This window comes from Papaver somniferum, unplaced genomic scaffold (assembly GCF_003573695.1).
Source record: "Papaver somniferum cultivar HN1 unplaced genomic scaffold, ASM357369v1 unplaced-scaffold_137, whole genome shotgun sequence".
Taxonomy (NCBI): Eukaryota; Viridiplantae; Streptophyta; class Magnoliopsida; order Ranunculales; family Papaveraceae; genus Papaver; species Papaver somniferum.
This window is the reverse complement of record NW_020622934.1, coordinates 18,382,470-18,407,096: the sequence shown is the minus strand read 5'-3', so window position 1 is coordinate 18,407,096 and position 24,627 is coordinate 18,382,470. Positions and strand designations below refer to the sequence as shown.

Here is a 24,627-nt window from a genome sequence, read left to right as displayed (position 1 = left end):
GCTCATCGCTCCTACAATATCATCTCTCTTCCTCAATTCTCTCTCTTTCGAAAGAGAAATGATGTTGTCTTCAGCAATCATGGCTTCTACTTGTTCAACTTCAACTACCACAGTTTTACTTCATTGCTCAAACTTCTCAACTACTACTACTTCAACACTGAGTCATTTGACTTCATTTTCAACTACCAGAGTACTAAGAACTTGTTCATCACTGAAGCAGACATTCTTCAGAAACAACAAACTTTCATATGCTAATGGGGGAAATCGAAATCTTAAAAGTATCAGAAGAAGAAAACCCATTTCTCCAATTGTCATGGAGTGGCAAGATTGCACGTAAGTTTCTATTATTCATATTTCAGTTTGCCAATTTTGACTTTCAGATTGACTTTCTTGACTTTGAAAATCTGTTGAATACAGGGTTAAGATGGATATTGATGTTCCTGTTTCAACTGCGTATAATTGTTACTTGGATCGTGAAGCTATTCCCCGTTGGATGCCTTTCATATCAACTGTTAAGGTTTGTACCGACACGACTTTGAGTGTGTTTCTTATTAGCTTAGAAAGTAGAAAACGTGACTTGTCTGTACAAATGTGCAGCTTGGAAATGAACATAGAAGTACAGCACTGGCATGAGCTATGACCCTTTTCGCTGTTTAGTAGTATTCTTGCGTCAATGGTGTGTATGCATAAGCAAGTCTACTAAAACTGAACCTGATTGATAGTTAACAGGTTTTGGAAGATAAGCCTGATTTATCAAGGTGGTCATTGAAGTATAAGGCATTTGGTCAAGATATTGAGTTTTCCTGGCTTGCTCGCAATATGCAGGTCAGGGTTCAATCAACTTGAGGCTATCATTTATTTGAGCATTGAAAGGCTCGGGATATTGTTTGGCTAATGGTACATGATTTTCCTTGCAGCCGATACCCAACCAAAAAATCCACTGGCGATCATTAGAAGGTCTACCTAACAGGTATGTGAGATCACTAGCAACAGTAGAGTGATAAGTGTCAGTTTGCCAGATTTTTATTTTTTTTAGGGAATTCGGTTAATTAAATTGTTTAGGCAAGTCTATCAAAAGGATTTTTGGCACACCCACAGGTCGCTTACAAGGATCACTTTTACTTTCTAACTATACAGTAAACATAGCTTTAAAGTTTAAAACCAAGTCTATCTATCTTCCGTTGTTTGAAGGTTAGTTCGTAAATCTGTCAAAAGGATTTTTTGGCATACTCACAGGTTGCTTACGAAGACTACCTTCACATTTTAATCACGCAATAAAGACACCTTTAAAACCAAGTCTATCAATCTATCATTGTTTGAAGGTTAGTCTGTAATCCTGTCAGAAGGATTTTTTGATTTTAATTGCGCAATAAACATACCTTTAAAACCATGCTGATATCGGAACACAACTCTACATATCTATGTCCAAGCATAAAAAGTCAATGCGTGATGCTTCCTCATGTTTCCTGAATCATTTTTCTGTTAGTATTTGATAAGTTGTTCTCTTTTTATATTACAGAGGAGTCGTACGATTTTTTCCAAAAAGTCCTACGTCGTGCACCGTAGAAGTGAGAATACTTTTCCTTTTTATTCCTGTTTTTCCCCTTATCAATATGGCTATCCGAGAATTGTTATTGTTGGTGTGAGATAAACTGCAGTTACTCTTACTTCGTGCCCAGTGAGAGTAAAAGACTGATTAAAAGGTCTAAAGTCTAAGCCCGTATCCGTGGTAATGCTATCAAGAGATAGGCTCATAGATCTGGGTCTGATAAGAAAGGATGATCTCATAGAGAGGCCTTTCCTTTCTCGTTGTAATTGGTTAAGGCAGGAAAAGTACTCATTGAAATTGTCCTGTGATGCCATTTCTTGTTTTCTTTTGGTGCTTTCATCTTTTGGTGATTAAAGCATTTCATGGTTTTCTTTGTATAATTCCAATTTTCTTTTTTTCTTTCCAGCTGACAGTTTCTTACGAGATTCCTCAAATTCTGACTCCAGTATCATCAGTAAGTTTAATAAACCTCACCTGCAGATTAACCTTGTTTGAATTGGGAGCATTAACTCCAATTCCATTCCATTCTTCAGGCACTAAAGCCCCTTCTTGAAAATTTGCTTGTACGTGGTTTGGAGAGGTTCACAAAGGTTGCAAAAACATACACATGATAATTCTCGTGCATCATTCCAAGTAACATTTCTGAAGCTCGATATTATTAATTGAGATCTTTATTACTTGGTCTCAATCTCTTTCTTTTGTAAATGATAACAATGATGACATACATGGCAGATTTCAAACAAGACAAAGCTTTTCTTTTTTTGTAAATGTATTGTCTTTGCTTGTTTATGAGCCAACATATATCAATCCATTACATGTTTACTGATTCCTGACAACACCTTACCCTTTCCTAATCATAAATCATTAGGATATCAAGTACACAAAACGTTTGCGCTGAGAAAATTTAGCTCCAATTTCACAATGTCATTTTGTTGCTGTATTTTAGGTCACATACTTACTAATCAAGCAGTAGTGATATCCTACAATATTGACACCTGACAGGTCATTTTGTATTGTGTGCTAGCAGATGAAATCATCTCATGGCGTATAAACCAGTAAAACAGATAGAAAAACATAACAATAGAAAATTTATTCATTATCAGTACTCTAAATAGCTATTATAACATCATGCCTCATGCATGTAATTAAGCTGAACCAACTGCAGCCTTATGAAGATCAGATTTATTTATACTAAGTTATCAACGCCGTACCTAAACCCCTGCAAAATGAACTAATACATGTGTTACATATGCTTAAGCAGAAGCCCTAACCTGAGATCTAGATCCTGGGCTAAGTATCATCATCTCTTCTTGTCTGTTATACTTCAATCTATTTGCTTCTTCCCTTGAGATCTGATAAGCATTCATCAGCACATCTACCGGCATAGCTCTTAACACGGAAGTCTTACCGACCAATGGACTTGTCATTGCCTTGTCGTTAGTCTTGAATGATACCCATTCAAATCCTTCATTTCCAGCCTGTTTAACCACGGCGAAGTTCTGAGGAACAACCAACATCTGTCCTTGGTTGAGTTGTCCGTTGAAGACTTGGCGACCTTGGTTACCTACAATCTGACACCTACAACTTCCTCTGGTGAAGTAGATCACGCTGTGGGCATTCAAGTTCCAGTGTGGCGCAAGTAGAGCATTCTGCATATAGAGCATCATGCATGTGTGAGACAAAAATTCTTCGCACTGGATTGCAGAAATTCAATCGTTAAGGAAACCTGACATTGTTACCTGGTAAAGAACTCCTCTCTCAGCGCTCATTTGGAGGTAGTTAAGGATGGGTAACTTCTGACTGTTGAGAGTAGTGATTCTTCCAGCTTTTTCTGAGTAAACATCAGCTCTAGTTGGGTTCGCTATGTTCTGCTCGAGCCTCATACTGCAAATAGTTTCCTCTAACCCATTTGTGGTCCTGTAATGCTGTTCTTTTTCTTCTTCTTCTTCTCCTTGTTGTGGCCTGATAGCTTGAAGCCCGCCTTCAACAAAAACGATGTTACCTCTCTGGTCATCTTGTCCTTGTAGTCTCCTTGCTGTCTCAGTGCTCACTCCAAAAGCCTCGGCCAAGGTTTCGACGTTGAAGCCATTGAAGATGTTGTTTTCCGGGATATCTTGCTGGCCTCGTAATTGTTGACGCTGTTGTTGTCGTTATTGGTATGAGCTAATTTGTGTTTGCTGCCTTCCTGCCAATTGAAATCTCTACACAGCATATATGTAGTCAGTCTGTATATGTTTGTGTATGACATAATTCATCAGTAACAACATAGACAAGAGGATTGATCATTTCATATACCCTGAGGTTGCGATCGAGCTGGTTAGCGTTACTGCTTGTGTCATGAAGGGAGATAGCAATAAGTGGGGTCTCTCCCTCGTTATACAACCAATGAGTTACTCCAGCAGGTAAAGCCAAGATATCTCCTTGTCTAATGCTACGGATCTTCTGATGTTGATCTCTAGCTCCCTGTTGCTGGCTTCTTCCTCTTAGTTGCTGCACAGATTGTCTAATTGAGTGGAAAGTTTCAGGACAGCCAGGGATAAGAGCTCCAGACATACCCCTACCTGCATTAGTACATGCAATGCTGAGGGTGTTACTAGTGCTGCTAGCAGAAATTGAAATGTGGAATTAGAAGTAATATTAGGGAACAGATCTAGACCTTGAACAATGTAGACAAGTCTAGGTGCATTAACAAAAAATGGCAAGAGAAGTCCTCTAGGCTGAATAATATATCGAGCAGGAGCGACACCAGCACAGTCGAATTGTTCGTTATTCTGGTCCCAAAACTCTGTAACACCAGCTTCGGACTCAACACGGCGGTTAGGTTCTTGTGCATTTATGTTCTCAATTCGACACTGGCTTTGGCCTTGGTAATGGCGTGACTGTTGTTGCTGCTGCTGGGTTTGCCATCCTCCTCCTTGCTGCTCTATCTGAGCTAAACAACCATTCAACACAAAAAGAAAGCAAAAACCAAGACAAACTAAAGATGAGGACTTCATCTTGAAATAGGCTAAGCTTAATTTATTGTAGTGGTTTCAATAGTGAATGAGATGAATTATTAGGAATGAGTTTTGCTGGTATTTATAGGATAGAAAAGGGTTTAAGGGTTTGACACATTTCATTTGGTTGGTAGAACCGTAGAATATTCTTCTATTTGCATGCCATGTTGCAGATATGCATAGCTCTTCAGCAATGATGGCTGACAGTGTGTAGGGGCCTAGGGGGTAAAAAGAAAGAGCTCAGAAATGCTCGTAAGAAGCTGGAAAAAGAAGAAGTAACGGGGGTAAAGCTGAAATAAAAAAGTTCATGGGGTGAGAGAGGCTCGAAATCTCGAGCTCATACTCTAGATAGCTATGAGACCTACGCGCTAGCCAACTGCGCCACCACCCCATTGGTGTCAGATTTCACCTATTTTATATCATCAAACTGTGGTACAGTAGGATGAGCTTTTTATGCCGGACCTGGCATGTCAAACGGCTCCTACCCCTTAAAAATAAATGAAAATAAAGAAATTGGTTGCTCGTTTTCTTTGTTGCATTTGCAGCAAACACATGACTTTGAAACAAAGTTGTTTATTTTATCAAATTCATTCTTACAGACTGTCGAAAGCTCATAACACACAAAAACAAAGCCAATTTGAAATTAATACTAATTTTATTTTTGACAAGGTCAATCATCAATGGGGGCATCCGCATATCATTACAAATACTATTACTAATTTAAAAATCTCAACTGCTACTCCTAAGATGACTAACCTGTGCCTAGCTGCCCTAAAATCTCCTGAATAACTCACTACTCACTTACCTAATTCAACAGTATTTACATTTAGATGAACTGGCAATGATAAATACTGCTACAACAAAATAAATGAGCTAATGAATCCTATCACTATTAATTTAGTGTCTCCTTAAGTTGAATTCAATGGAATCCATGTCCCCTTCCTACAAAAATGTTGGTTGCTTTTTCTCTAGAACTCCCATAACAGCTGAAGCAGCCAAAAACAGCAATAACATATTTCTCCATCTCAGTTGTAACAGCACCCTCCTAATACATTCTCGGAATCAGTATCAATTTTTGCTGTCGTTTGCATCCATGTGGCACCCTAAGGTAAACAAGGCCTCGGTAGAAAAACACCATCTACCCTTGCGTTGTCTTGGTGGGGATGGAAACATTTCCCTGCTATCCAAAAAGCAAATCACAATCACGGTAAGGTTATCCCCTGTGTTGAGCCTAAGTGCCTCCTTAATAAGGTTCCTGGCGCACTGCTGTGGACTATCATGCCTTCTAAGACAGCGACGTGCAAAACTGACTGCTTGTTGGCTGGTCATTACATCCCACAGACCGTCACATCCAATTATGAGAAACTCATCGTCCTTTGTGAGGATGGCCTGGCGGAACTCTGGCTCTGCTATGAGAGGTGAGGGGGAACCCCTGGGGAATTTCATGTCCCAATCGCCAAGAGCCCGGGTTACTGATAGTACTCCATTCAGATACCCATCGTCAACATACCCACCAAGCTGCTCTATCCGTCTTCGCTCTGGTGGATGGATGGGCTTGTGGTCTTGAGACATGTCGATGGCTATCCCTTTACGGCTCAGAACAGCACGACAATCACCAGCATTTGCCACAAGTAAACGTCTGTAACAACCATTGAATTTTAAAATACATAAGTAAGCCACTGAGAAAATAACAAAAGACACAAAATTGAAAAGAACTCAAATCTATAGAATAATATCTTATTCTTCCTAGATCATCTGAACACTAGCCTAGAAACATATAACTGAAAATAGCACACGAACCTTCCCAGGACCAGGGCTGTAATAGCTGTTGTTCCTGATGAACTGCTCACATTGCAGTCGTCAGCCAAAGCATCATCTGCCAAAAGAAATGCTCTCCGGAACGAATTCACTACCTCTTCTACTAAATTATCGTCATCATCACTCACGTAAGTCTGTGGAATATCAGCATTCTCAAAAAAGAATCTAAGTGCATTTTCTTTCATATATGCTGCTGCCTCTGCACCTCCATGGCCATCAAACACCTGAATCAAGTAATCAAATACGTAAGCTATAGTTCGTGTTGTACCAGATAAATATGTAGTTTTCTTGAAACTGTCTACTCTGGAATGGGTGGCAAGCAGGTCTACATTCCTGGATTCTACGAGATTTCTTATGAATGGTGTTCTTTCTAATTTTAGAGTTTATAAGGATTAAGGACTTACCCCGTAAAATGCACTCGGCATCGGAAACTTGAAGACTGAATCAAAATGAGATGATAGGTCATCAATCATTATATGCTCATCTTCCATAAATCTCCGTAGCCCAATATCAGAAAAACTGCCAGAATGGATGGTTGGCATAAATTGAACAACAGACGATCCCAAGGAACCATCTGATTTGAGATCAGAGGTCTTACGGGCCTGATCAAAGTCATAAAATTATAGTTAGACTTTCAGACTTGATCAAAGTTAACAAAACTAGTTAAGTCAACAGAATGTGGTATTCGAAATTTATTGAACACGTCAAATGAAAGCAGCACGAAAAAAAATCCTTAAGTTCATTAATCCCAAAGTTCATTAATTCATAACCTACAACAACCCAAACAAAAAATAATAAATTTATGGTCATAGAAGTTCAGACGAGCATTAACCAAAGTTTTGAAGTTACCTAAGAAGGATGACATGACTTTAACTATGTATATGAGATCACAATTGGCTAAACAACTGAATTTTATGAAATTGCAGAAGCAGAACTAAAAAACCATAAGACTTTAAAACTTGAACAGGACCATAATCCAATCAATACATGCAAATCCTAATTCAAAGTCAATACCCGCATAAAGTAGCTTGAATTTTTTCTATATTAGTGTATACAATAAAAGGCATCTCCTGGTAGCTAAGTCAATATTATACGCGCAACAAACTAAAAGTACGAAGCCTGATGAGTTCTTCATCTACAATAAATCATCTAAGATCACGTAATCAATCATCAACAACGCACTAAAATTGAGATCTAGGTCTTTGGTTTAAGAACCCAGATTCGAGATCTAACCATAAACTTCAGGAAACCAAAAATTAATTTACAATTCTATAAAAATTTCACCTTTTTTCCTTATAACAAAAGAATTAAGATAAAACAGATCAAACCCAGAAAAAAAATAACCAAAAACCCTAATCAAAATTCATCGAAAACAAGTAAAAAAACAAAATTGAGATACATACCACTTCACGACGTGAATTTTCGGTTGGAATTGAGACAGAAGCTCGAATTTGCTGATACACGGAGGACGATGAAGAAGGGGTGGAAATTTCAACGATTTCTTCAACAATTTCTTCAACGATTTCTTCAATTTTCTGATTATGATTATTAGGTTTAGAATTAGAATTAGAAGAAATACATCGATACTGAACATCCAATACTTGGATGCTTTGATGATGACAAACAATATCTCCTTCAGCTACCATTGATTGATTGATCAGAATTTCAAAGAATTTTTAAGAGAATTGGGGATTTTTAAGAATTGAGGATTTTTTTGTGAAATTTGGAAATTTTATAAATTAGGGTTTCAGGCTGTGAGTAATAATAATTTATGGAAATAAATATTTGGGCCTCTAAATTTGGCTCGAACCGGGTTTTATAGTACTACTAGTTTTGCAGCAACTCGGAAAGCGGCGGCACCGGGGGAATTGGAACTGACACGTGTTTATTTGTGATTGCATAATGGAAGAGAGATTTTTTTAATATTTTGTGGTGTTTTTTCTCTTTACGTAATAGTGTAGTCCCGTTCGCGGAGGTTATGACATGTGTATTTGTTGATTTAGCTCGTGATGATTTTTTATTGGAAGTTGACTATGGCTAGATGTTCCACTGGGGGTTGTCCTTTCTGACGAAAATACCCCTCTTTAGACGGATCGATTCGGTTGACTTTTGGGAACTTGAGGGGTAATTTTGGGGAATATGTCTTTTCCTTTTCTTACGACAACCGGGAAATGAAATTTTGAGTGTATTTGAAAAAACCATTTTTATAAGGATAATAGTTTTCCTTTTACAAAAGGGTTTCCTTTTGGGAGACTCCATTGGAAATCTTGTACTGTACGTGTAGCTTAATTAAGAAGCTATCGAAAGTACAAGAAATTCTTCTGGTTTCTTAAGCTTGAGGTTTCTTCAAGGTTGGTAAAAAAAGACCTTAGTTAAATTTTTCAAAGATACCATGATGCAAATTTGCAGAGTGCAAAATTAAATTTGGCTTCTTGGTTTTGGTATGTTACTGTTTCTGGTTTTCAGGCCGGAAAAAATGGGGAATCTTTAATCTTGAAATTGTGCGGTCACCGTAGCTTTTTGTTTTCTTTTTCTTTTTAGACAAAGGCCTTCAAGAAGGCTAATGATCCCCCTCAACAAAAGGCATCAACCATTTTGGAGGAACAGACCGGTACATAGTAGAATCGTTTGTCTTGGCCCAAAGGGCAAGTTCATGAGCCACTGAATTACAGGTGCATGGCTAGAAAATAAATAAACAAGCTATAAACTCGGAAGAAAGAAACTTAATATCCTTATAGATAGCATTTGTTCTAGAGTTCTCATCAAATACACCAGCAGAAAATTGATTGATTAGACTCTGAGCATCAATCTCTATGATAAGATGAGTAAGCTATTGCTCCACAGCTTTTTGTAAAGTCGCCCAAATAGCTCTGGCTTCAGCTTCTTCGGCAGACTCGACTTGAAAAACAATGGAAGCACAAAAGGAAGCAGTGTTGGTGAAGTACCTCATCACAAAGCCTGCACCATTGTTCCCAGAAATATCATCATAGGCTCCATCTGTATTACATTTTATCCATCCAGTTGGTGGGGGCATCCATTTGTCACTTATACTATCAGGGGTCATAGTGGAAACACTAATGGGGGATTTTCTAGTTAATAACATAGCTTTGTCTCTCATCAGAGCGGCAGTGTAATTCTCCTTAATGTTCTGAAACACTAGGTTATTTCTACTTTGCCACAAGGACCAAAGGATGGCAACAAAAAAACACTGATCCTCTTCTGGGAGTTATAGACAGGACTAACTAACCAGAATAACATCCAATCCATGCAAGATTTAGAATTAAAAACCTGAGTGTCGATATAGAAAGAGGATAAAAACCAAACACGACTATCAAAAGGGCAGAGAACTAAGACATGCATAATCGATTCAGAAGGGTCATTATATCTACTACAATCAACAGAACTCAAAAGCATTCTAGTATGAAAAACATTTCTAGCAGGTAAGGCATTTCTAGCAGCTTTCCAGATGAAAACTTGAATTCTATAAGTAACATTAATTTTGCAAATACACTTCCAAAGAGCACTACAAGGGGAAGGCCTGAGCCCTCGAAGTCCCAAGTAAGCAGATTTATAGGTAAATCTACCATTATTTGAAAGATCCCAAGCCCTCCTATCAGGAGTGCAACACTGGCTTAAGGGAATAGTGATAATCTTCTTAGCAGAAGCATCATCAAAATGGGTGTTTAATCTATCAACATCCCAAGATCTGGTAATAGGATTAATAAACTAGAAAACTTTTATAGATGGATCTGGAGGCACCAAAGGGTTGGGCACAGCTGATCCTAGAGAAGGAATCCATTTGTCACACCAAGAGTCAATAAATTGATCATCTCCAACTATCCAAGTGATAAAAGGTTTGATAAGCTCTTTAACAACATGTAAACATTTACAAGTCCAAGAACAATTGGCAGGACACTTGGCATTCAAAAAATCAGTTCTAGGGTATAATATCTAGCTTTCAGAGTAGTAGCTAGCAAACAATCAGGGTTCTCAACTATCCTCCATGCATTTCTGGCAAGCATATCAAGATTATTGATTTCAGTTTTTCTAAAACCAAGGCCTCCTTCAGATTTGGGGGAGCAAAAGAATATCCCAGTCAAGTGACGGAGCTTTCTATCTTTTGGGTCAAGAGTTTCCCCCCACCAAAATTTGCAGAGATGAGAATCCGTTTTCCTACAAAGGTATTTGGGGATAAGGAAAGCTCCCATTTGATAAAGAGGGATGGCCTGACCAATATGCTTAATTAAGGTTGTTCTAGCAGCTTGGGAAAGAAGTTTATGGATCCAGATAGAGATTCTTGCATCAATAGCCTGGAGAATACTCATGTGAGTTTGGATTTTAGAGGCTTTAAAGGCAGTAGGAGTGCCCAGATATTTTTCTCCAAGATCCTTATTACTAATATCAAGGATAGTAAAGAGCTGCAGTTTAAGATGTTCTGGGATTTTTTTGCTAAACAGGGTACCGGACTTATCAAAGTTTATTTCTTTACCAGAGGCCAAGCAGTACTTTTGAAGGCACTCTTTAATAGTCTGGAAATCCTCAACAGTAGCTTTAGAGAAAAGCAGGGAATCATCAGCAAATAAAAGGAGTGTCATAGCAGGAGCATTTTTACACACTTTTATGCCTTCAACCAAACATTTTCTTGTTAGAGCATCAATGTAAGAGGACAGAGCCTCCTAGCAAATGATGTAAATATAAGGAGACAGAGGGTCTCCTTGTCTTAAGCCTCTTTCTGGTTTGATGAGACCAGTGGGACTACCATTAAGGAGAACAGAATAAGAGAATGTGGAGATACACTGATTTATGAGTTTTAACCCAATGATCAGATAAGCCATTTTATTTAAAATCTTTTCAAGAAAAGACCATTCCAGCTTATCATAGGCCTTAGACATATCAAGCTTGATGGCAGCAATACCAATAGCTTGAGCAGCATAAATGGTCTAATTAACAGGAAGGATGTTATTAGAGATACTCCTTTTAGGGACAAAAGCACTTTGGTTTTGGGAAATGATATTATTCATAAAAGGTTTTAATCTATTAGCTAGAGTTTTAGAAAGGATTTTTTAAATAAAGTTACAAAGTCCTATGGGTTTGTATTGGGAGACCAACTCAGCTAGAGGAACTTTGGGAATAAGAGCTATGTTGATATGATTTAAAACTTTTGCCACATTTCCAGTTATGAAGCAAGTTTGAGTCATATCCACAACAGCTTCTCCCACAATTTTCCAATGTTTTTGATAGAACAGACCTGTAAAATCATCAGGGCCAGGAACATTTTTTCCACCCATTTGAAAGACAGTATTTTTTATCTCCTCTCCTCTGCCGTCACCGTAGTTATGATGTCTGTAATATGTAATCATTTTTGTAGTGTTTCTAGCCTCAAATTGACTTTATCAATCAATGTATATGAGGGTTATCCTTTTTATGCAAGAAAACACGTACATATAAAAGGAAAAAAAAATAAAAATGACATATATCTCAGTAGCATAAAGAGAAAATTAAATTTAACTAAGAGTTTTATCGTGGGATGAATAAAACCTTTTTTGTTCACTACTAGGAGAGTATGAGTTACGTAATGTAAAGAGACAATATACAAGTATCAAGTAAAACTGTAAAAAAAGAAAAATGGTAAAAATGGAATCTTGACAAGCAAGAGATGAAATACTATGAAATTATGGTTCGAAAGTCTTAAGTTAGTATTCTACAAGAAAGTGATCATGTCGCAGAAAGAAAAGAAGTAAGTAATGAAACTCTTTATTTTAGGAGCCTAAAGCCAACTTTTAAATGGTCAGTAAAAGTTGTTGCACTAGCAAGTTTCAAACAAAAACCAACAGCTTCATCGTTTTACTACAGTAACATCTCCTTTAGTTGGTTTTGTTGGAGACTCTACTTGCCGGCTAAGGTCCACCTTTGATGACCAGGTCAAATGTTGAAAAAAAAATGCATATATGGCACCTTCTATAGTTTTGTATCCATGGAAATAAAATAAGACCCAACGATTTTCAAGTCAAGGGTCATATTTGTTAGGGTGTTGCAATCATCAACAGTGTGAAGAACTAGATGATAATTAATGGCAACATGAATCACAAGTTTTGCTTCAAGAAATGAATAAAAAATACAAGTTGCAACAACCAATCAAAATGCGACGAAATCCACCCTCCCTCATGACCGGGTTTTAGTTTCCGCGTTCTCTTATTATTAATGGAAGTCTAATTAGATTTCTTAATTATACAGTGCAATTCACAATCGTAGGCAGGAAGGATGATGCTTTTGAAGACGTCATTAAACTATGATTAAACCTTTTGGCTAATCCAATCGTATTTGATTAGTTTATGTATAAGCATGTTTTCAAAAGTTGTTTAAAGTTTCATCTAATTATATGGACTTTGATGTTTTCGTGGGAATTAGTCGTAACCTTCTTCTTTTTTTTTTTGGATAGGAAATTAGTCATAACCTAGTTCCCCTTTAATAAAAGGTGAAACCTAACACAAATTTTACCTACTATTTAAGTATTCCCTGCGTTATTTTTCAATAAGCTGGTTTTTATAAATAAATGTTTCAGAAAAATAGGCTGGTTTCCTAATTGGAAAGTCAAATGTTATTTTAATTTTTTGGGACTACTTTTCTCTTAACTTTTTTTATGACAAGTGTTATGTGAACCATTTCACTTAACTTATTTTGCTGAAAAGTGTCATGGGGACCATTTCACTTCACTTCTTTTATTGACAAGTATCATGATGACCACTTTCAATAATTAATTCTCTTAATTTCTTTAAATTTCTCTAAAAACAAAACCAGCCTATTAAAAAGAAACGGAGGGAGTATATGTTTACATTAGACTAACCCAATAAATAAATAAAATGTTGATGGCGTTGGGTTCAAGCAAGAACTGACACGGCCCAAGAGCAAAAATTCTACCAAGAATCTTGTACAGTAATTAATGATGTTTTCCGAGTGCTATTTCTCAAATACGTCCCTTAGCAGAGCACCACATATATGTGTGGCTATAACATGCCAAAGGGCCAACACGGCTTTGGTATCATCAAGTGACTCTTGGCTGTTCATTAATTGGGTACCTTTCAATTCATCAGCGTTACCTACGTCACATGTCTTTTTCTCTCAACACTGTTGGGTTGAGTGTTCGAACATGATTCACCAGGCCAATTTGAGGCCTCCCAAATAGACAACACTTATTTTCTAGTCTGCAACGTTTTTTTTGTCGAACATAGCACCCAAATCCAGCGCACAAAATTTAGTCTTAAAATGAGCATATGGGATGTTTATATGGAATTGAAGTACCAAGTCGCCCTTTATCTAATCCTAACTTTAATTACTGCAGGTAGAAAATTCTTTCTATCTCCATCATTTAAAAAAATAATAATAAAAATACAACTAAACAACAAAAAAATTGAAATCTTTTTGGGTTTTTTCTTTAATCTTTTGAGTATCCTTTATTATATTGGCATATATCTATGTATCTTATCTATGGGATTTATGTTTCTGTAGAATTTGGTAGTTAGAACTGGTACTTATCTACATGTCTTATCCACCAATTGTATGGGTTCCATTTTTCTGTACAACTCGGTATACAGAACCAATGCATACGTGTCTTATCCACCAATTCTCTTGGTTCATTTAAACCTTTTCTTCTTTAATTATATATATATATATATATATATATATATATATATATATATATATATCTTCTTATAGGTATGGACTTCAACCACTTAAGCATTCACAACCGAGATTCCAAGAAAGGGATGTTAAGAGGAAGGCTGAGGTAATCATAAAGAGTCGATAAGAGTTTGTGTTTGGCCGAGACACTAAACTAAAAAAGGCATTGAAAGTGGCCGATGAACTCGCCTACGAAGAACTTGAGGAGCTTAGCAAACTTTCAAGAAAGAGGAAAAGAGAATAAATTAGAGCTCGGATGGTCCAGGACGATGAGATAAAGGAATTGTATCAACTTCGAGCAGCTGCTTCAAGAACTTATTGCTGCTAGCGATGATGGTGTTGTCGCTGCTGCTAATGTTGTTGCTGCGAGTCCAAATATTGTAGCTCCATGATACATCTTGTTATTATCATGCTAATTAAGACATTGTAAATATATATTCTAATACTTTTTTGCTTCATAGTTATCGCAAGACACTTTTTTGGTTTCATAGTTATCGCAAGGTTTTCTTTTATGTTTTATAATTGTGGTACAATATATTTGTGCATGAATGAACTTATGGTTTGTAATGGGTTTATACATGGTTCAACTTATTTTTATAATCCATATGGTTATACATATCAACTGATTTTATGGATTTCATCCAACAATCGGTTGTTGTAGATATTCATATATACTGATTCTTCAATCCTGAAAAATTGTTATTTTTGTTGATTTTGGAGACCAAAATTGGTCTCTGTATGCGACCATATAAACTGATTTTGGGCAGTGGAAACTTCAAATTTTCTGTTGATTTTTAAAGTTATAATCGGTAGATGTTGATAACCATAAAGACTAGTTTTAATTGGTATCAACATATCATCGGTTTTTATGGACATCCACGAGCGCCGATTGTGCTCAATTATTTCACATTTTTCGGATAAAACTGGTCGTTGAGTCGTCCTCTATATAAGAAATATCTCTTTTTCTTACCCAATTTGGCCCAAATATTCATCTCTTACTCATTTCTACTTCATCCATCACTCGAAAAACACAAACCTAGTCTCATATACTTTACAAAGGCTACTATATCAAAATCACTTCATGCCTCTACAAACATGGCATAGTTTGATTCAGCTGAAGATTTGGCCATAGTCAAAACATGGTTTTTGGTAGTGGATTTTTGATGAAGGCTAAAATCGTAAAATCATATTTTTGTATACTTCTGACCTGGCTTCAGAAGAAAGTATGAAATTCATATTTTAAAATTTAGACATAAATGCTCATGTCATGATGATCTCTGACTGAGTGTGTAGCCTCTTCAGAGAATGCATGAATATGTAATTATTAAAGCCTCTCAGTTGAGCTTTCAATATTCTGCATATTTTACCATTTATCCTGAGCACACTTATGTACAAAATCGAGAATGATTGGACGGATCCTAGATGGATTGACCATTAGTGTAGAGCAATAACGTCTTCAAGATATCGCAAATGTTCCCTGACTATGCAGAATAAACATTCAAAACAAGTATGATGCTTCCACTATCTCATACCTCGAATCTCGAATAATATTCCTAGACAGAGTGTCTGCTAGTATAGAGCCATAAAATAATTAATTCTAGTGCAATATTCATCAATTGAATTCCTAGAAAATATTGTATTTTCATCACTATATTTTATTACTTCAACTCACGAGTTTTCCCAGTTGAATTCCATGGATTAGTAATAAATGTCTACCTTTCGGGCATACGGGACACCACTGAGTAATCCCCATGAAAATGGTGCGTGTGTACTTAGTAACAATGCACATACGTGCACTCAAAAATATGGACGAATGTGGATATATGGATATCTATGCAAAATATGAAGGGGAAATAAAATAAAAAGGGAAAAGAGGCGCAAGGGGCCGGGGCCCACCGACTGGCCGGCTGTTGCCTGTTCCACGCCTCTCCACTTCTTTTATTTGATTATTATTATTATTCCACAACTCTTGACTCCCACATTCGTGCAAACTCTTAGTTTTCCATATTTCTTCAAATATTGCTGAATTTTCCAAAAAGACTAATTCCACGACTATTAGGTTTTTTTCACCAATAAATATTAAAATATCATAATTTTAATATTCCAATATTCGGACGTGTGAGCAAAACCCTACTCGCTCATTCATGCAAAAATTGATAGTTTCATTCAAGATCAAACTCTTCTTAAAATAGAAAATATTGCACAAACATCCAACAAAAATACCAAAAATTCTCAGGAATGGATGGTCGTCGACATGGTGGCCTGTGCTCCACCATGATCGGACTTGCCCGGCTGGTCCCACATTCCTTAATATATTTTGGATAATCCTCCATATCTTGGATAATCCTCCATATCTTGGATAATCCTATATTTTTTTTCTAAATCTTCTTACATCAGTTGCACAATTCTCCATTCACCGCTCTGCCGGTCTCTCTATCACCAATGGACAGTCTTCATACCTATTGGTTCGTAATTCTCTACCCACATTGGAAAGCTCTCCATCTCCTGGATCCAGGTTTCTCCAAAATTAAAGTTTTAGACTTATGATAATTCTGATAAACATCAATAGTTTCCATGTTGGATCAGGAATGAGTCCATTACTTATTGGACATCCATCCACTCGGCCGACCATCCAATATTTTATTAGACAACCATGCGTCCAATACTTATTAATTCTGTAATTCATACTTTGTCATTTGATAATTCATGACATATTGGATCAGGAATGAGTACTCTATATAACTCAGAAATATATGATTTCATGTTAAACAAGTTCATGAGCGATAACTATGTTATCCGCCATCCGTCTATTTTACAGAAAAGCTACTTGATATAGCGAGATCCAATTAAGGACGAGCCTAAGTCTGTTACAAATGATTTTAGATATTATCTTGTACGACGTAATACATAAAAAATTGGCCTAAAATCCGTAGCATTCATATGAAGCTATGATTACATTGCTTTAATATGTGCTTAAAATGAAAAAAATGAAAAAAAATAAAAAAAGAATTAAAAAAATGTACCATATTCACCGTGTCCTACATTTTCTGATAAAATTCCGGTGAAAATCCATCTGACCTGGAAATGTACAAGGTTTCATCTTAAATACTACATCCTTGATTTCATATTCACTAGGGATAGCTAATAGAAGCGCATTATCAGTTTCAGAGACACAATTCTAACGCGCAGTCATAGAATCAAGAAGGATAATCGGATTAGTAGACCTGCTATAATGGCCAGAAAACGGTCCTTAAGATTATTAGCAATATCCACTCTATTTGTGAGCCGGATACCTAGGCTATTTTGCAAAGATTTGATTTGAGATTTCCTTCTCCTACACGTATCCCTATCATGAAAGTTCTTAGTGTTCCTATCACGAAGAACGATCTGGTACAAATTACTTCAAAATGACATTTTTTATCTTCTAATGGTAGGTCTCAAATAATTGGTATGCGTACGTCAAATTAACCAGGATAATTTAACGTGATGCCCCTTATGAAACCAACAAGTTGTATGCTTTTTGATCCTTTCTGTATGCTTTTTGATCCTTTCTCTTTTCGATGAGTTTGTTTACCCATGCCTTCTGGTTTTTATTTCAAACTAATCAAATTCTTACAAAATAATTCTCGTGTTTTTAACTCATAGTGTTGGCATGTAACAAAAAGTATATTACATGATTGCTGGTAAGGCTTGGTCTTAACTCCAACTAGTAATTGTGCATGGAAGTGTTATTACACTGCAAAATCGCTAGTAATTAGATATTATCTTTTTTCATAAGAAGAGAAATTTATCAAGAGTGAAGAATATATTGTACAAGAAAATATAAAAAGCCCAAATATTATAAATGCTGATGAAAGAAACAAGTTGTAAATTAGCTCCCATACAATGTTGTAGTGTGTAGATTATACCGGTTGTAAAAAGGAATGATTTTTTGGGGACCATGGTTTTTTTGGGGAGACCATGGTTCTATTTTTAATAAGACATTTAGAAGTAAATCTAGGTCACCCCTTATCTAGATATTTATATTAATACCTAAATTACCCTCCTGATTAATTTTGGGTAATGATTAGTGAAATCATTAGTGAAATGATTAAGCTAAAGAAGTAGAATTATTGAGAGAGTAAAATTAGAGAAGATGAAGAAGAAAAACATGGAAAATATTTTTTTTTCCAATTCACTAAGCTTGAGTATTCAAGTGATGATACCTCATCTGATTCTTCATCTCCATCCTCTCCTCGAGTATTTGTTAATCTTCACAATGATCTAGATATGAGTTATTATTTGATGGTGTATGTATTCTTCCACAAACTCAATCTCAAGATGAAAATGATGGATTTTACCAACCACAACCGGAGGAAGAGTATTTGGTTACCCAAGTATGCTTCAAACTTAGATAATGGTGGTTGAATTGGTCCAAATATTCATAAAACTATAAATTTTTATAAAAAATTCCTGTTAGGTTCAGGTAGTTCGGTTACTAAGTATGAAGAACAGGTAACCGAACACGGAGTTCGTTTAATAAATGTCAAGAACATATAATCGAACACAGAGTTCGGTTTCTTTCTTCAAACACGCAGGTATCCGAACTTTAGTAATAAGATTTACAGAGGTATGTTCGGTTAGTTCGCAAACTTCAACGCAACCAAGTTCCCAACCGAAATGCAGGTTAAAAGTAACCTAGTATTAGAAGTTTGGTTGGTCAAACTTCAACATATTTTGTAAATCAACCGAACTGGTCTTATATATGCATATATGCAATTAGGCAAACATTCGGTTACTACGAAATTTATTTCTTGGCGAATTAGGTAGAGTTCGGTTACGAAGTTTCAAAGGTAGAGTTCGGTTACAAAGAAAACTTAACATTTTTGCGAACGAACCGAACTTTTGGATTTCTCATTATTTCCGTAAACTAAAATTCGGTGATATCCTTATTTTGCGAAGGAACCGAACTTATGGACTTGTGTTATTCTAATACAAGGAGTTCGGTTAAAAGTGTTTTTTGTGAATCAACCGAACTCTGAGTTCGGTTAAGAAAAAAATAATTCGTGATAACTGAACTTTTTGCGACGTAACCGAACTTTTCTCTGGAAAAAAAAAACTCCATTAAACCTCTCTGCAACTTCCATTTTAAACTCATTTTGATGATTACTTCTCATTTATTCAACCAAAAACGAATGACAAGTAATGGGTTTGTGAGAATATCTTTGTTAATGTTTTAAATTAAGCTATATATATATAGAGGTGGTGTTGGTTGGTGGTGGTGGTAATCGGAGGTGGTGGTGGTAATCGGTGGTTGGTGGTGGTGATAATCGGAGGTGGTGGTGGTGGTAATCGGCGGTGGTGGGCGATGGTGGTGGGAGGAGGTGATGGTGGTAATCGGTGGTTGGTGGTGGTGATAATCGGTGGTGGTGGTGGTGGTGGTAATCATCGGTGGTGGTAGGAGGTGGTGGTTATATATATATATATATATGGTTATTAGGTTGGTTTTAAATTAAATTAGGTTAAGGGTAGGTTAGTCATTTCAACACTTTAGGACACCCCTTATAGCTATAGGGAGGGTGGCCTAATAAAACCATGGTCCCTTCAAAAAAACCATGATCCCTAAAAAATCATTCGTAAAAAGCTTTCGTCCCCAGATATTACCCCTATATGCAGCTGCAAACGAAATCCCAAGCCCAACCCAAAATCGTTGAAAAGTACCTAAATGAAAAGAACGGTTTTTTGGGGACCATGGTTTTTTTTGGGACCATGGTTCTATTTTTAACAAGACATTTAGAAGTAAAGTAAAGACACCCCTTATCCAAATATTTATGCTAATACCAAATTGCCCTTCCTAATTAAGTTTGTGTAATGATTAGTTGGTGTAATCATTAGTTAGTGTAATTAAGTTAGGTTAATTAGTGATTAGTGTAATATCAAATCAATATTATTTTTCTTAAATTTAAGTTATTGAGAGGGAAGAAGAAGAAGAATATAAGAGTTGAAAAAACTCAATTATTTTTTTTTTATTTTTTGAATCCGAACCTTCAAACCACCTAAGCATACTTCAAATTTAGTTTTTTGTTGCTTGAATAGGCCGAAATTTTCTGAAAATGAGAAATTTTATAGCTTGATTTGGGCGAAATCAAACAAGTTCGGCTATAAGATTTGAAGAACATGTAACCGAGCTTATCTGCTAATGTATTTCGTTTAATGTTCATGAAAACGCAGGTAGCCGAACTTAATTTTAATGGAAGTTTTTGCTTTCAGAGAAAAGTTCGGTTAGGAGAAAAATATTGCGATATAACCGAACTAAATATATAGAGAATTCGGTTAAGAGAAAAAAAAATTGCGACGTAACCGAACTCAATATATAAGATTTCAGAGAAAAGTTCGGTTAGCAAATTAAGAGTTCGGTATGGAAATTAAAAAGTTCGGTTAGGAGAAAAAATTTGCGATGTACCCGAACTAAATATATAGAGAATTCGGTTAAGAGAAAAAAATTGCGACGTAACCGAACTCAATATATATGATTTCAGAGAAAAGTTCGGTTAGGAAATTAAAAGTTCGGTTAGGAAATTAAAAAGTTCGGTTAGGAAATTAAAAGTTCGGTTAGAAATATTTTCTTGCGAAACAACCGAACTGTTCTTCATGTTCTTCATTTCCAGCAAGTTCGGCTAGTTCGACAAAGTTTTTCCACAAAATTCCTTACCGAATTTACTATTGATTAATCGACGATAAAAATTATGAATGGGTTTCTTTACAAAAGATTAATCGACGATAAAAATTACTATTGATTAATCGACGATAAAAATTAATCGGCTAGTTCGATGAGTTTGTGGGAAAATACTTATGAATGGGTTTCTTTACAAAAGATTGATTAATCGACGATAAAAATTCAATGAATCGACAATGATGAAAATTTGATGATTTTGATTAGATTTGTATATGATCATGTTTAGAATGATCATAAACTGATGAAGAAGAGAAGAAGAAAAGTCGTAGAATAGAGGAAGAAGAAGTTGTAGAGTTATAATTTTAATTAGATTAAAGGGTAAACTAGTCATTTCCACCTTTTAGGACACCCCTTATAATTATGGCGCGGATGGCCTAATCAAATCATGATCTCCTCAAAAAAAACAGTGGTGCCCAAAAAATCGTTCAATCAAAATATAGGAGGCCCAACTTGTAAATTAGCTCCCAAGTTGTCATTGGATTGGATCTCATCATTGTTGCTGTCTTTTAGACGGTTACTTTTTTGGAAGGAGAGGAATTATCTTCAAAGGAAATTACGGGAAGCACTTGCTTTGTCTTCGGCTGTAGGCAATAGGGTGGATTTAAACTTCTCTAATGATGTGCTTAACTGGAAAAATGTCTTTATTAAATTATATCTCCTCCGTTTTAAAATAATAGATTTATTTTGATTACCAGTTCCTCATTACTCTAATAAATTTTCTCTCTTCCGATTAAAAAAAGAATCTTATTATTGGGGCCGTAGGAGAGAGATTTTGGGAGCTTAAAATGACACTTAAAACCAAACCATGGATAGGGAGGACCCCATCCATATGAAAAGTCCAATTTACCCTTATACATAAATAAATCAAAATCACACTATTCATTAAAAAAAAACTAAATTAATTATCTTCTCCTTCTGTACTCATTCATCAAATGTAATGAAAATGATGATCATGATTTCATCATGATGATCATAAAAATAAAACTAAAGCTATTTTCTTCTCATTCTTCTTGTTTACAAAACATGATGAAGATGACGATCATGATATCACCATGATGATGATGATCACAAAACTATTATCTTCTCCTTCTTCTCTTCTCATTCATAAATCACAACGAAGATGATGATCATAATTCCATCATGATGAAATTGATGATCCTAAAAATAAAAAATAAAGGAACCCATTAGTTATTTTTGCTTGTGAATGACTAAGAAATCTAATTCGGGTAAAAAAAAATAGTTTCTGTAGATGTTTATGGCTGGGAGTTCTTATTTTCCCAACCGTAAATCTCATATTACGGGTAGAAAAATAAAATTTCTAGCCGTCGAATAGGTATACTGTTGGGAAGATTTTATTTCTCAGCCGTAATTAGTTGTTCACGGTTAGGATTTCCTAGCCGTCTTAAGTAATTCTGATAATCACAGGAAAAAAAAAACAGAGCTCTGCTTCCGGCTAGGTTTTTCCATCCATTGTAGTACAATCGTCCGGGTCTTCCAGCGGAAATTATCAATTACGGCTAGGAAAAACTAGCCGTAACTTGTTCTGATAATAAGAAAAAAATGACATGTTGAGTACGACCAGATATTCCAAGCCGTAAAATGAGTTTCGAATAGGAAAAATGCTAGGAAAACCTAGCCGTAATTTGAACCTAGCCGTAATACAGACATAAGTGATCCTGGAAGAGCTTACGGCTAGAAGTTCTTTATTTCCCAGCCGTAAACAGTTGTTTACGGTTTGGAATCCTTCTATTCCTAACCGTAAATACTATTCACAGTTAGGTCGAGTATTATATCCCAGCCGTAATTGTTGAAAAACCCAGATTTTGATCTTGATTTCAGAGGATTTGAATCAACAAAATTGAGATTGGGAGAGGTATACAAGGCCTTTTTGACTATTTTCATGACGTTTTTCATCAGTTTCTTCCAAAATTTTCAAAAAAGGTACTTCAAAATCATCCATCTCCTTCTACTAAATCAAAAGAAAAGAAAAATTAATTTTGAAAAAAATTAGTCGGATGATTAGTTTAGTTAATCATTCACTAATAATAATTAGTTTAGTTAATCATGATTAACACTAATTAAATCGGGGGCAAATTAGGTATCATATAAAATAGGATGATAAGGGGTCATAAGGATTACTATTTCATGATCCCATACAGCACCCAAATTCCCACCTTTTTAAAGCCCCGGTAATAGTATTCTAAAAAGAAAGTATTATTAATATTACATTGCATAATTCTGGGAATTTTGATGATCATTTCTCGAAATTAAAGAATTTTTTGGTGGTCACCTTGTTTTTCGCTATGAAATTTCTATACCAAGTTGCAGATAGTTTTGGAGTTCTCTTCAGTGTTGTAAAATCCACATAGAAAATGCCAAATCGTCGAGTATATCCCAATACCCACTCGAAGTTGTCAAGCAAAGACCACGCGAAGTATCCTCTGACATCGGCTCCTTTCCTGATTGCGCTTGCCAAGGAATCCAAGTAGCTGCTCATGAAGTTCACTCTCTCGGTATCGTTCAAGGAGTCTTCAATGTTGGCACTACCGTTGTTGATCTCACCGTAACCATTTTCTGCAATAAACATGGGCGTATTATTGTACCTCTCCTTTACATACGTAACCATTTTCTCCATTCCTGGTGGATGAACATAGTATAAATCCATTACAGTCGGTTCTCCAATGGGAACACCATCCTTTTCGCCAGTTAGATAGGCAAAACCTTCTGTCCTCGAAGCTCCCTTTCCATCTGGGCAAGAAGAGAACATACAGTCTCCGACATAGAGACTGGTGTAATGGTTTAGACCAATGAAGTCTGAACCACTTTGTAGTTTCTTCTTTTCATTTTCTGAAAACAACGGCAGATTGGATTCCAGTACATCTCTTGCATTTCTGCAGGATACCTTCCATGCATAATGGGATCCAAGAACCAATTCAAATAGAAACATCGGGCTCTCTCGGCGGCTAGCTTGTCTGCCAAAGAATCACTAAGGGGTTCGAACCATATACTGTTCATTACAATCCCAATGCTACCCTTTTGTTCTTCCTGGTATTTGTTTCTGTATAGTTGAACTGCAGAAGCATGAGACAGGATAATGTTGTGAGCGGCAATAAAAGGTTCAGTCTCGGAGTCGCCAAATGCACATCTGCCAAATACTCCGGAGCAGCGACCAGGTGGGTACATACCGGTACGGTAACTCCGGATAGCGACGACGTTTGGCTCGTTGAATGTGCCCCAGTACTTGACGCGATCTCCGAACGCTTCAAAACAAACGTCCGCATAATAACGAAAATCTTCCTGTATCTGAGGACTCAACCAGCTTCCGTATCTGTCTTCGAGTTCTTGAGGAATGTCGTAGTGAAACAACGTGACCAACGGTTCGATTCCTTTCCGAAGGAGAGCGTCAATTAAGTTGTTATAGAATTGAATGCCACTGGGATTTACAGCTCCAAATCGCCCTCTAGGTAGAACTCGCGCCCATGAAATTGAGAAGCGGTAACTATTGACACCAAGAGAATCCATCAGCTCTATATCTTCCAGATAACGGTTATAATGATCAACGCTGATATCTCCATTACTTCCGTCTACGATTTTACCTGATTTATGGGTAAAAACATCCCAGTTGTTTAAACCTTTCCCATCACTCCTAAAAGCACCTTCGATTTGATAAGAAGAGGAGGCAGTGCCAAAGAGGAAATTGGTTGAGAAATTAGAAAAAGATTGATCATTTGTTACTGTGGCCACATGATCACTTAACACCAACAATGGTGAAGAGGAGATACAGAGAGTAAGTAGAACTAAGAAACCATTAAAAAATCGTTTTGAAAAATCTTCCATGGCCGACAACTTATCTTTTTGATTCATTAACTGAT

At 36.3% G+C, this 24,627-nt stretch overlaps 2 protein-coding genes and 2 pseudogenes across 2 annotated transcripts; 1 reads left to right on the top strand and 3 right to left on the bottom strand.

Moving 5' to 3' along the window:
- The first annotated feature begins 10 nt into the window (after positions 1–10).
- On the top strand, positions 11–2,375 carry LOC113334884. The gene is made up of 7 exons (XM_026581106.1): positions 11–333; positions 418–517; positions 730–825; positions 918–970; positions 1,520–1,568; positions 1,956–2,003; positions 2,083–2,375. Exons 1-7 carry the CDS (start codon positions 59–61, stop codon positions 2,158–2,160), a joined length of 699 nt encoding a protein of 232 aa, XP_026436891.1. The 5' UTR covers positions 11–58; the 3' UTR covers positions 2,161–2,375.
- A 383-nt stretch (positions 2,376–2,758) lies between these two features.
- Positions 2,759–4,545, bottom strand: LOC113334420 (annotated as a pseudogene).
- Positions 4,546–5,159: 614 nt separating this feature from the next.
- On the bottom strand, positions 5,160–8,123 carry LOC113334857 (probable protein phosphatase 2C 47). Its single transcript, XM_026581082.1, has 4 exons — positions 7,767–8,123; positions 6,768–6,965; positions 6,346–6,587; positions 5,160–6,184 (listed from the first exon to the last, which is right to left on the bottom strand). The coding sequence occupies exons 1-4, from the start codon at positions 8,007–8,009 to the stop codon at positions 5,614–5,616; spliced, it is 1,254 nt and encodes a 417-aa protein (XP_026436867.1). The 5' UTR covers positions 8,010–8,123; the 3' UTR covers positions 5,160–5,613.
- Positions 8,124–22,790: 14,667 nt separating this feature from the next.
- On the bottom strand, positions 22,791–24,627 carry LOC113334864 (annotated as a pseudogene).